General features: G+C 44.3%; 1 protein-coding gene across 6 annotated transcripts in view; it reads right to left on the minus strand.

The window, feature by feature from the left end:
* Nucleotides 1–2837: 2837 nt before the first annotated feature.
* LOC133124414 (microtubule-associated protein 2-like) overlaps nucleotides 2838–12663 on the minus strand; it is an 81221-nt gene continuing 71395 nt past the window's right edge. For 5 of the 6 annotated variants that reach the window (XM_061235609.1, XM_061235613.1, XM_061235612.1 and 2 more), the window contains 7 exons: nucleotides 11755–11899; nucleotides 11041–11097; nucleotides 10112–10431; nucleotides 5373–5465; nucleotides 4096–4177; nucleotides 3405–3517; nucleotides 2838–3095 (listed from right to left, as the gene is read on the minus strand). In XM_061235609.1, the coding sequence (XP_061091593.1) occupies nucleotides 2877–3095; nucleotides 3405–3517; nucleotides 4096–4177; nucleotides 5373–5465; nucleotides 10112–10431; nucleotides 11041–11097; nucleotides 11755–11899 (1029 nt within the window). In that variant the 3' untranslated portion in view covers nucleotides 2838–2876. The remainder of the gene's footprint in view (nucleotides 3096–3404; nucleotides 3518–4095; nucleotides 4178–5372; nucleotides 5466–10111; nucleotides 10432–11040; nucleotides 11098–11754; nucleotides 11900–12663) is intronic. The other variant, XM_061235611.1, reaches the window with a different exon arrangement.

Raw genomic sequence — 12663 nt, forward strand, 5'->3', positions numbered from 1 at the left:
GCGGGACAGGTCGCCCCAGCAACAGACGACCGAAAAGGCCCGGAAGCGTCCTAAAGGGATTGCGGAGGATCGGTGCACTTTGCGGAAACGGTGCGAAGCTTCGCGTGGGCCAAGCAAGGATGTCCAACTCAAAACACCAGTCATCCATGTATGGTCTCTTTCAACCGAGGGCATGAGAGACAGAGACGGGTGTAGGGGGCCTACATCTGAGTTTCAGCGACCGACTTGAGAACACAGCCAGAACCTAGGCCAGGGCTCCACAACCCTGGTCCAGGAGAGGCGCAGGGTGTGCTGGTTTTTTTGTTTTCATCTTAAAATCAGCAATTGATTCAGACCCAGGAAACAAGTTGAGTTAACTTATTAACTTAGTAACAATGAAAGCCAGCATACCCTGCCGCTCTCCAGGACCAGGGTTGCCCACCCCTAAACTAGACGTTTTCTCTCAAGGAGTCCCTCTCTGATTTGCATTGCTGAAGTCGTGCCACCCAGGAGGAGGAGGAGCTATGCTGGGCACCATGGCGACAGGTCGAGTGCGAGTCCGAGATCACCTTCGGTTTGATTATACAGTATAATGTCATGCAGTCAAAAATCATTGATCTTCATTCCTGGTCCTGGAGAGCCACAGGAGTTTAGCCTTAATAGCAGCAATTCAGACCCAAGAAACCAGGAGAGGTGAGTTAACTGGGTAATCAACTTTCTTCACTGATCAATTAAGTGCTTGAGTAACAATAAAAGCTGGCACACCCAACGGGAAATCGGTAAAAAGACAGGGTCTCTGTTGTGTATAGTATGCCTGATACCTTAATATATTTTAAGCTCAAAAGAACAAAATATTTATGCTGCCCTGCTGCTATAACCTACCAGAGCCATGTAGGCATTTTTCTACAATAGACTTCATATCGTATTTATACTGCATTTCGAATCCTGGTAAAGACACAGGATAGTCCCAGTCCACCTGCTCGACTTCAGCAAAGCACCGGCCCAAACCTAGGCCCCCGTTTGCCCTGCGTCTCCCCCTCAGTGAACGATCCGCTCTCACACCCACAATGACTCAAGCCCTTAGATCCCAATCTTCAGAAAAATAAATATATCAATAAATAAAACTTGGATCACAGCTTTGGGATGCTTCAGAAAGCACTTCATGCTAATGGTTTTTATTATGGTCATCATCCAGTAAGAGCATATGTTATTAGTGTTATTTCTACAGGGGGAAAGCTATGCACATCAACATGATATCGTAAACACATTTACACTGGTGTAGAGTGCAGAAAGAAACACAGAAGCCAAAGACACTGGGATTCCTGGAGGAATGGCACAAAGGGGGACATATATAAAGGGCACTGTAACATCATCAAACATACGCAAAAGTCCTAGCGTGATTTTCCTTTTTTTTTTCTGCGATTAGCATTTTTAAATATATCCTTGTCTTTACTACCCTCCAAATGCACACACAAAACCAATGTTGCCCATTGGTGTAACGAGAATAGACACAAGCCTAGAATTTCAGTGTCCAGAAAAGCTGCTCCCAAATCTCAAACAGTTTTAAATAGGATCTCTGTTATTACGGTTTCTCAAATCACATTGAGCCCTCGCAACTGCAAATGTCCATTTTCAACCAGCTTGGGTATAAACGTGGAAGTGTCTGGGAACTATGGCTCCTGACATGGCCGACATGGGAGAGCGGACTAAGTTCAGCGACTTTAGAAACTCAGTGGACCTCTGCTCCTTATGCAGCTAGGACTCATCAATGAAAGAGGAAAACCTATTGCTTTGTGTCGCTATATCACTATCACTGAGCAGAACCACAAGTTTTGCCGGTTCGCGATAGAGTTTCAGCATTTCGGGCGTTCAGTGCTTACAGCCACTCTGGGATTCACACTGGTAACTTCAAATACTGAGAAAGCACAACCAGCTAAGCCAAGCTGGAAAAACCCCACTGGGTTTAATTTAAAATACATCGGCAGTAACACTACGTGTCTAGCATTTCCGTGAGACAGGGTTGAAATGCAACTCGGTGGGCAGTGTCAGAGCTGCCACTGAAACTCACCAACTTTGACGTAATTACTACTATCTACAAAACATGAAGTACTCATTTCATCCTCCGATTTAGGTAATAACTTAATAAAATGTTTTTGTTTTTTTAAAATAGAAAATAACCTCTTTTTTTAACTGGAATTGATAACATGCTCATCATACCATAATCTGGTCTTGCAATATTAAAGGCAGGTGTTAGTCATCTTTAAAATCTGACTGAAACGATGTCTCTGACAAATAGCCTGGTATGTGTTTATATATATTTATATTGTTTAAATATATCTTGAATGTTGATCTAGCATGACTAGCTGGGAGCTGCATGATGCCTGTTTGTATCTGCGGTCCATGCAGTGACAGAGAAGAAGATGCTCTGCAAGGAATGTGATGTCCTAGTTATCATAGAAAATGCTCCGGGTAGATAGGGTCCCCAGGCACTGATCCAGAACCTGCCTACCCGACCCTTCTTTCTAATGGTAGCCATTTTCTTCCAATATCCAAAGTTGATCCCAGATCAGCACCGGGCAGCACTGTCTATCTACACCGGAGAAAAATCAAAGAAAAAAAAGAGGAAAAAAAATCACCGCATTTTGGTGTGAACAGAAACATAAAAAAATGAAAGCTTTATTCCTAGATACAGTCACTAGAGTCCCAAGAGGAATTCTGTTTTTTTTAATTATTTTTTTATTTTATTTTTTAGGATGGGTGGTGCTGGGGCCCCCCCAATCCGTGATGCCAGCGAGGTCCCACCCGCTGCCATGCCATGGGGAGGGGAGGGTGTAGCGGGGGGGGGGGGGGGGGGGCTGGACATTGGGGGAAAGGCGGGGTGCTGAGTGGGGAGTTGCTCATAAGCCCTGCTTGGCAAGCGCAGCGGTGACGTCCTCAGCCAGCGTGGCCAGCTGCGGAGACTCCAGCAGGTTGATGCTGCCCGAGGAGGACATGTTGCTGTGGCGATGCGGAGAGGTGGTGCCGGACAGCCGCGGGGACTGGGTCACGATGATCTCGGCCCCGTGGTCCACGCGTGCCCTCGCCGTGTCTCGGAAGCCCAGCTTGTGGCTCTCGATCTGACAGAACGGAGGTGGGTGTTTTAAATGGCGGGTGCTGTGCTTCTCTGTAAACGCACTTGTCCCTGGGTTTTGATTTGCAGTTCATTGTACGTAGCTCTGGATAAGAGCATCTGATAAATTCCAGTAATGTAATGTAAAACCATTGAACAGGGGAGGCCCTTGCATTGCAACTTTTTTTTTTTTTGCCTTTTCTCTGCTGGTGTCCCACAAGGCTCTGTTCATGGTCCAATATAATTTTTATTAACTAAAATAAATTGTATTATTTTCATTAAGCCACTAGTTCTTAAACCTGGTACAGTCACTCACCATGATGTTTCCTCCTCCAGGTGTGTGGTGAGCATTGTCCAGGGAGCCCACTTTGGCCTGGGCCTTGTCTTTGAAGTCTAATTTCACACTCTCGATACGTATGTGACCACCACCTGAAGAGAGACAGTGTGTGTGTGTGAGAGAGAGAGAGAGAGACTGGGAATAATTATGGTCTGTATTATATCCATAGCAAAGTTTTGAATTCACTTGTCAATAATATAGCAATGTTTCAGTCTATTCAACCTCTCATTAACAAGCAAAAAAGTGTTTCGGTGCAATTGATGAGAATGGCAGAAGATTAATTGTATGGGATTTCTTCCCTATTTACTCAGTGTGGTTGCCAAAGTAGCAGGATACAAGGGCAATCCTTTATGCATTTTGTTTAATGGCATTTAGAACAGGGGAGACAGGGAAAGCAGGTCACAGAGAGACAGTATCACAGCACAGGATGTGCCAATGGGGGTAACCCTAGACTGTGTCACGTATGGAATGTGCAGTATGGATAAATGTCCAGTAGATGGCAGTGCAAGCCAACAGTGGCACTGTGATGTCACAGCAGCCTAACCATGATCAAAGCAGGAAGAGGTTATAATTGCATACAGGGACATCTGATGGCTCTAATATGTGCTGTGGAATGTCCATTGGGATGCTGATCAGTTGAAAATCCCCAAGAAACTGGAGTGGACTGTACCTGGCCGATGATGAATGTTGTCCATTGATCCACACTTAGAGGTGATGTGGCTCAGGTCTATCTTCTTGTTCTGAATGTACACCTGTGAACACATCCAGTAGTCATTCCTGGCTCTACTGCGGGCACATGTTTCAAAGTATGGCCTCATTACCAAAGGGGGGGGGGGGGGGGGGTGTTGCATCTCGTTAGTCTGTGATTATGAAACTACACCATGCTATACTGCTAGCTTACCATATGGCTAGTGTGCACTGTTATGCTAAAATAACCACATTTTGTGTTATGTCCCCGATGCTGTAGTTTTCCAATGCCATTGCAGTAACAGCAACTGAACATTATACATTCCCTTCTTTTTCTTGCAGATTATATTTTTATTCGTGTTGATGCATGGCAATGCCTCGCAGACATTTTCACACTTTGAACAGAATTATGGGATTCCTGGAAAAAAACCCCACCTACAATATTCACTGCTTACAGCCACAGTGAAAACTTTCATTGCATCCTTAATATATTCTATTACATTTACTGTGCTAGGGTTGAGAAGACTCCCTGACTGACCCAAATCTTCACCTGAGCATTGAGAGCCTTTTGATTTAAACTCAACCTAATACAACCTAACCCGTTTAAAAGGCTCTTATATGTAAATTAAAGAATGTCAAGTCAAAGCATACAGTAGGACTTATTCAGGGACTACTGACGGGGCAGCTATGGAACACTTCAAGTCGGGGCAAAGAGTGAAAACCCACAGAAGTACAGCACAGCAGCATGGGTAGGTGGCAAAGCAAACATTGATAAAAGCACAAGCATTAAGCAAGCGGATGAAGTGGAAACAAATGACAGAAGGAGGAAACAAGTCAGATCACAGACATTTAACCTGGTTTTAATACTTGTGTGGTGCAACTCAGACTTCAGGACAAAATACCTCTATATGATAAAATATTATCTTATAAAGTAGACCATGCAGAAAGAAGTTTCAGTTTCAGAATGAAGGGACTGTGTTTTATATTGATGACAAAAGGAGCTTGTTGGCTTCCCGTTCATTATTCAGTTATTTAATAATTAAAGTGTATGTCTTTATGACTATCAAGGCAACAGCCAGCTACCAAGCCTTTTCCCCAAAAAAACAAAACACAGCCGCCAAGAAGACTTTAATGGAATCCGGAATGAGGTCAGTGCCCTTTTTGGGACGAGACATCACCACGCCACGGCGTCTCACTCCAGGGATTCGTGAGAGAGAGTGAAGGACCCACAGAAACACACATACGACGCGGGAGACTCACGTTTCCACCAGCTGTAGTGTACTGCCTTTTGTCCAGGGAGCCACACCTAGACTGAACGTGGCTAAAGTCCAGCTTTACGCTGGGGATTAAAACCTGTGGATGACAGGGCACTTTATGCAAACGCCGTCTGACAGTCTCTTACCGTTTGGGCAATTTGCCGACCCAGTCGTGCCAAACTGGCATCAAACCCATAGCAAAAAAAATAAAATAAATGTTTATATCACGGTCTCGGTTTTGCAGAATTAGAGAGTGATTCAGTGTTACATTTTTGTTTTCTTAATTTGCACTGTCAGTTGTCGGCATATACCCTTTTACAGTCGTCTTGTGAGGCAATGATCGGTTGAACATGATAAACTACTGAAGTGTACATTAGTAGTGGATTAAAATTTGTGTACATTAAAACTCTCTGGTGATTTACTGTGAAACAGTAGATGTCGATAAACCCTGCAACGAAGACCCAGCTGCAATAACAAGAGACACCCACACAGGTGGCTATAGCCACCTGAATCAAATTTCACCCTTTGAAGAGGTTTTTTTGGAGTATTTTTCTTTTCTTTTCTAAATTGTAAAGTCAGTGGGCTCATTCCAATCACCTGCATTTCCCCTCATTTTTCTTTTCCACTCCTTTTTATTCTCCATCCAGCGGGAGAGGCGGCCGGGCGGGGCATATTTGATCTTACATGGGTTGAAACATTGTCTATCCCTATATTAAACGCATATGTTGGGAGCATTGTAAGTGTACATACTCCCATATTCATCTCAAAGCAGATCGTGATACTGCTCCAGTCCTTCGGGGAAATAAAACATACCTTTTAAGTCCAGATCTCTATGATAAAACACATATGTTTTCATGTACGTAGCTGTGAATTGGTTTGTGGTTAATTAAGACGCGCATATTTACTTATGATGGGTAATCACCCAGTCGAGCACAAAGCAACACCTGTGAAAAATTTACTAACTTTATTCTTATTTTTTTACCTTAATGTAATGTAAAGGCTGACGCGAACAATAAAGGGTAATTCTCGTTAGGCCAAAGAATCTGCTAAAATCAAAGCTGTATTCAACACATTTAACTGAATCGTTACCCCCACCCCCCCATTGGTCTGCCAAAGCCAACTGCTGAAGAGCAAACACTAAGACAGAAATAAGATCAGGAACACAGAGACAGAATGCTATACTCGGCTCAGCAAAAATCTGATCAAAGAAAGGACTTGCACAAAAGACAACCGCGTGATACACTGAGAATTAGTTTTGTTTAAATAAACGGAACGAGCTTGCCCTGAACAGCCACAATCAATGATGAACCACTGAGTTGGTAGAATACAAATCCATTTGTGCCAAAAACAACAATTGTACTGCTTGAAGAAGACATCACTGTGAACTGCATGGTACACGCCGCTGTGCAAATCTATTGTTTATTCTTTCTTGTCCTGTGATGACAGACTTTTATTAATTACGAATATGAATTATGTGGCTAACTATTGTGAGTAAATTAATTTAGCATTTTATTTATGCAAAAAAGTTAACGATACAAACAGCAACCGCAGACTGGACAGGGCCATACTGTTCATTATATTATCTAACTGCTGGACACTTCACAATGCTAAGCATGATGCTCCCCAATACCCCAGATCAGTGGTCTTCACTCCTGGTCCCAGAGAGCTGCAGTGTGTGCTGGCTTTTATTGCACATAATTGATCAATGAAAGCAGTTAATTACACAGTTGGCTCACCTCACCTGGTTTCTCAGCACGCCCTATGGCTCTCCAGGACCAGCAGTGCCCCAGATGACCTTTACTGAATGGATGAGGTAAACGCAGTGTTGTGATCACACACACACTCACATAAAACAAGGAGCGGCTTATTGCAGAGGTCTAATCATCATGTGGACTTCACATCACCTAATTACCAAGCTGAAACAATCAGGGTACTCAGGTACTTTAAAGTCTAGAAGACGTGTTCACAGTAGCAATTTGCCTTCTTTCATAATGGGGAGTTTGCAGCTTGACGTATGGCTTGGTGTGTTGAGCTTTGCTTTGGCACAGGACCAAAGTAAACATTTTGAATCAAAAGGTTCTGACACGTTTGACAGCAGTTTCTGAGATGCTCAAACTATCCTTTCTGGTGCCAACAAGCATTCCACAGTCACTTAGATAAAACTTTTTTTTTTCATTCTGATGCTTGATGTGACCTTAACATATTCTCCTGACCTGTTTCTGCATGATCGTATGCATTGCACTGCTGCCACACAATTGGTTGATTATCTAATTGCATTAAGTACAGGTGTTCCTAATAAAGTGTTAAGTGAGCATAAAAAAGGGGACCACACTGATCCAGGAAACTATTTACCAATAAACATATAATTATTTATTGAAAAATGTGAGATTCTAAGGGATAGCCAACATGCCTGACAAAGCTTTTGGCATTATTTGAGGAAGTTTTGATGTTAGTAGGGCTTATATTGTATATTTAGATTTCCAAAAAGCATTTGTCAAGGTACTGCATGACAAACTCATCAAAATGACGAGGACGGTAAGAATTGCAGGAGGCATTTCAGAGTGGGTTCAGAACTGGCTATGGGATAGAACAGAGTAGTTATAGGAGGGACCTTATCTAGCAGGGTATTGTGGGAAGTGGAGTCCCACAGGGTTTGGTGCTGGGGCCACTGCTCTTCCTCATTTACAAAAAAGGACCTCAACAGAGGCACTTACAGTACTTTAGTTAAATTTGCAGATAATACAAAACTAGGAGGTTTAGCTAACCGTTTGGAATCTACTAAAGTAATCCAGGAATATTTAAACAGAATCCAGAAGTGGGCGGAAACCTGGAAAATGAAATTCAATATAACTAAATGTAAAGTTCTACATGTGGGAAATAAAAAGGCAGGATTACTTTATGGGTGGTATAAAATTGGAAAGTGCTGAAATTGAAAAATACTTGATCAAAGCTTTTCAGGTTCTATTCAATGTGCGGTAAGAGTAAAAAAAGGCCAACAGCATGCTGGGATACAAGAGTACTGAGCATAAGCCTAAGGAAGTTATACTCACCTTATACAATACCCTAAGTCTAGGTTCTGGAAAAGGGCAACCAGATTGATTCCATGTACAAAACAAAAGTTACGAGGACAGACTTAAGATGCTTAATATCCTTAAGCCAGGGGTCGGCAACCCTGGTCCTGGAGAGCCGCAGGGTGTGCTGGCTTTCGTCTCCACCTTAAAATAAGCAACCGATTCAGACCCAATAAACCAGGTGAGGTGAGTTAACTGTGTAATCAACGGCTTTCATTGATCAATTAATGCCAAGTAACAACGAAAGCCAGCACACCCTGCGGCTCTCCAGGACCAGGGTTGCCGACCCCTGCCTTAAGCTTAGTAAAAGGAGACTTGATTGAGGCTTTCTTCAGCATGAGTTCGGTTAGCAGAACGAGAGGCCACAAATGGAAACTGGCGAAGGATAAATTACCTGTGCAACAGCAGTGTCTTAAGCTGTGTTCACATTGTCACAGAATTACCTTCTGACCCGAATTGTCGATCTCTGAGTCGTAATTCTAAGTAGGAAATATGTAGGAACTATCCAATGGCTGCTATATCTCCAACCTGTTCATAAAACCTACTGTACAGAAGTCATGTGAATGTAGCAAGATAAATGCTTCCATGACCAATTTAGCAACAGTACAAGTTAACTGAAACATTTTATTTTTATACCAGTTCACCTCTGCACACACTTTATAGAAGGGTTACTAGGCCTACCTGTTACAATTAGTTTGGTGTAGCTGTTCAAATGTTTTTGGCAAAATCGAGGGAACAACCATGAACTAGCAGACCATCAACTGCAACAGGTGACATGTTCAACCTGTGTCCATTTCGGCAAGATATTGGATCAATCATAACTTCATCCTATTATCTCCCCGTTGTGTCCTTGTTTATGGATGCCCATAACCAGACACGCAACTGTTTTGGGACCCAGTAAAATCCACTCCAATATGCAATGAGTGAACACTGCCAAGTTTGGGCCATGGGAACTTCTCCCATCTTTCTGCTTTCTCCTATGTAACGCGAACGCAGCATTACCCTGGATTTTACCTTTTCACACCTATTCACAAGCTGCATTGTGAACACTTCCCCATCGTTTTTTATTTTTTTTAACCCAGTGCAACATTCTTGTCATCTGTCTTATTTGCATTTAATTGAAAATTTAAATGTATTCATTAAATAATTTTGAATGAATGATTTTCATGATTCACTTTAAAAGCTAACAGTGTCCACTTTGGCATGAAGCCACAGATCAAGCAGCAGTGATACAGTAAAAGCACATTACAGAGCCACACATTACATACAGAGGACCTCATCAGACAGACACACTGTGGCCAGGGAAGGAGAAGAACAGGGGTCCCCATCTTATCCAGAAAGGGTGTGGGTACAGGATTGTTTTAGCTCAGCACCAAGACATCACATTCTACTTATACATGTTTTGATTTAAGACCATGATTAGTTAATTAGTTGATTCTGCTGTAGTGTTGCACTAAAACAAGCCCCTGCATTTGACTTTCTCCACTGGGAAGCAGTTCTTGGCCATCCTTGGCCTAGAGAGTGGGGACCCCTGGAGAGGTGTGTTGGGGGGGCGGGGGTGGGTGTCATATGGGCTCCAGGCACGGATTGGCAGTAGCAGCAGAAGCAGTAAGCGCAGGAGAGCAGCTGATTGGCCTCCAGGGCAAGGCGTGGGTCATGTGACTAGCCTTACCTGACCCCCCTTGGGCTGGTACTTGATGTTGTCCGTGGAGCCGATCTTGGCCTTGACGTTCTTCAGGTCGGGCAGCGGCTGGTTGAGCACGCGCAGCTGTTTGGGCGTGGTGGCGGGCGACTTGGGCGGCGTGCGGATGACGGCCACCTTCTTCTCCTGGGGCAGCAGGCTCAGGGATTTGGGCGTCCCAGGGGTGCGGGGGGTGCCCGGGGTACGGCAGGAGTAGCTGGGCGGGGTGCCGGGGGTGATGGCCGTGGAGCCGGGGGTGCGGGGAGTGGAGGTGCCGCTGCGGGCCGAGCGCGAGCGGGTGGACTCTGTCCCTGAGGAGGTCGCAAAGGTCAAAGGTCAAAGGTCACATGGCGCTCATTGAAAAAGCACGTGCTGCAAAGCCCGCGTACGGGTTCAGCTGATTCACACATCCACACAAACATACGTACGCCCTTTTCATACATGCCCCCCCCCATTCCAGGGCACCATATCACTTGGTGAAATGGCTTCATAGGTGTTTCTGATCAATCAGGTGCATTAAATCGCTTCCTTGTGCAGGTGTAAGAGAGCTTTCAGTAGCTAGTCTTGAGTGTAGGCTTTGATTGCCTTTCATAAGCCAAAAATCAAGACCAGATACATACATATTTCATAATTTGCATGTGCACAACCATGTCAGGTGCGAAGTGGGGCTTTTTCTATTGCCTACCCAATCTGGCATGCTCTTACTGAGTAATATTAGTGAATATATTATTTGCACACTTAACTGAACATTCACTAACACTGATGTAAAAAAGAGTGTTGAAGCAGTGTGAACCCTTAGTGAATCAGGGACTAAATCTCAGCAGTCCCTTTGGCACCCCCTGCAGGGGAGAATGGCCACAACAGGACGAATGGCGATAACACACACTCACATGAGCGGGACACACACTGACTACCTGTACCTGTCATAGTGGGGGCCCGTCCGGTCCTGTGCTCTGCCCGGCCCTCAGTGCGAAATGCTACAGGAGAAGAAGGGAGAGAGAGAGAGAGAGAGAGAGAGAGCAAGAGACATTTTGACATAAACGGACTAGGTTAGCCAATATAGCTCAGGCTCAGCTGAATATAGCTCCGGTTCTATTTCATTCCCCCTGAACGTCAGAGATGGTGCTTTAGCATTGCATCTACGCCATCTCGCGCATGCGTAGGTAGAGACTTTATAGCGACAAAGTCACTAATGATGCAGATGACATACTGTAAGGCAGCCCCCCATAAGTGCCCATAAGATATGAAGTGTTCATATCTTATCGCCATTGCAGAGAAATGGTAAGCAGGTCAAACCTCTTGTGGCTGGTAGCTGATCTGTTTGTAGTCAATTATTGTGTAGCTATTATATAATTATTCTTATAATGTTATTTAGCTGACACTTTGATCCAAAGCATAATTAGACGAAGCAGGGGCTAATCCCCCCGGATCAATGCGGGTTCAAGGGCCCAACAGCTGCATTGATCTTATTGTGGCTACCCTGGGGCTTGGAACCCCAACCTTCCCGGTACCAGTCGAGCACCTTAACCACTAGGCTATAGGCTGCCCCAGGTTCTAGACTGTATTATCTGACAGGTACTGCTAAACGCATGGATGACATCACAGTTTAGGTGCAGCAGACGGGGCTGCCTCACAGGTGGGGCGGCGGGGGGCAGTGGAGCCGGAGCTGGTGATGGAGGTGGAGGTCTCATCCTGGTCTGCCGGAGGGGCTCTCCGGGTCAGGATGGAGGCAGGCCGGGGCAGGGAGGACCTCTTCTCTGGGCTCCGTGAGCTGCCATCCTGTCACAAGCAAATGCCCAGTTACGCACGGAAGCGTCATCAAAGCATTCGCATGGGAAAGGTTTGGTATCTTAAAAAATGGGGGGCACAGACATTAAATCAACAAATTGAACCCAGCGGTGGGATTTCCCCATAACATCTGGAAATCAAATAGTTCCCACTCCAGTCCCACCCCAATAACCCTGCTGTCCCACCCCAATAACCCCACCGTCCTTTTACCCTCCACCTCACAGCCTCAAGAGACTTCTCTGCCAATTGCCAGGCAGGTCATTGTGAAGAAGAATCTGTCCTTAATTAACCTGCCTGGTAAAATAAAGGTTACAAAACAGGACAGGACTGCAGTTCGCAAAAACCAAAGAAAGTACTGATGATTTAAATTTGTTACTGTTTTGAGGCTCATTGATGCATTGGACCCTTGATGACTTTAAGCCATTGAACCAACAAATGTGTTCCATACCGTATCAACTTAATTTACAGCTGAATCTAGTCCCACCCCTCAAGTCCCATAGAGATCCATTCAAATACAGAGAGTTTTAGTATCGCTTGTAGGACAACCTGAAAATAAGATATCCAGACTCTGATGATGTTGATGGGTCACAGACATTAGGACATCTTGGCAAGCAAAGGATATGCAACCAAATACAAAAGATGACTCTTTAATTTGACATTATGTTAATTTGTCTGAAACATTGAAATGGGGCACTACATATAAAAAGTGCTGTAATATTATACATGGTGAAACCAAAATGTATGAAAATACCCTT

Source organism: Conger conger, chromosome 3, assembly GCF_963514075.1.
Source record: "Conger conger chromosome 3, fConCon1.1, whole genome shotgun sequence".
NCBI lineage: Eukaryota > Metazoa > Chordata > Actinopteri > Anguilliformes > Congridae > Conger > Conger conger.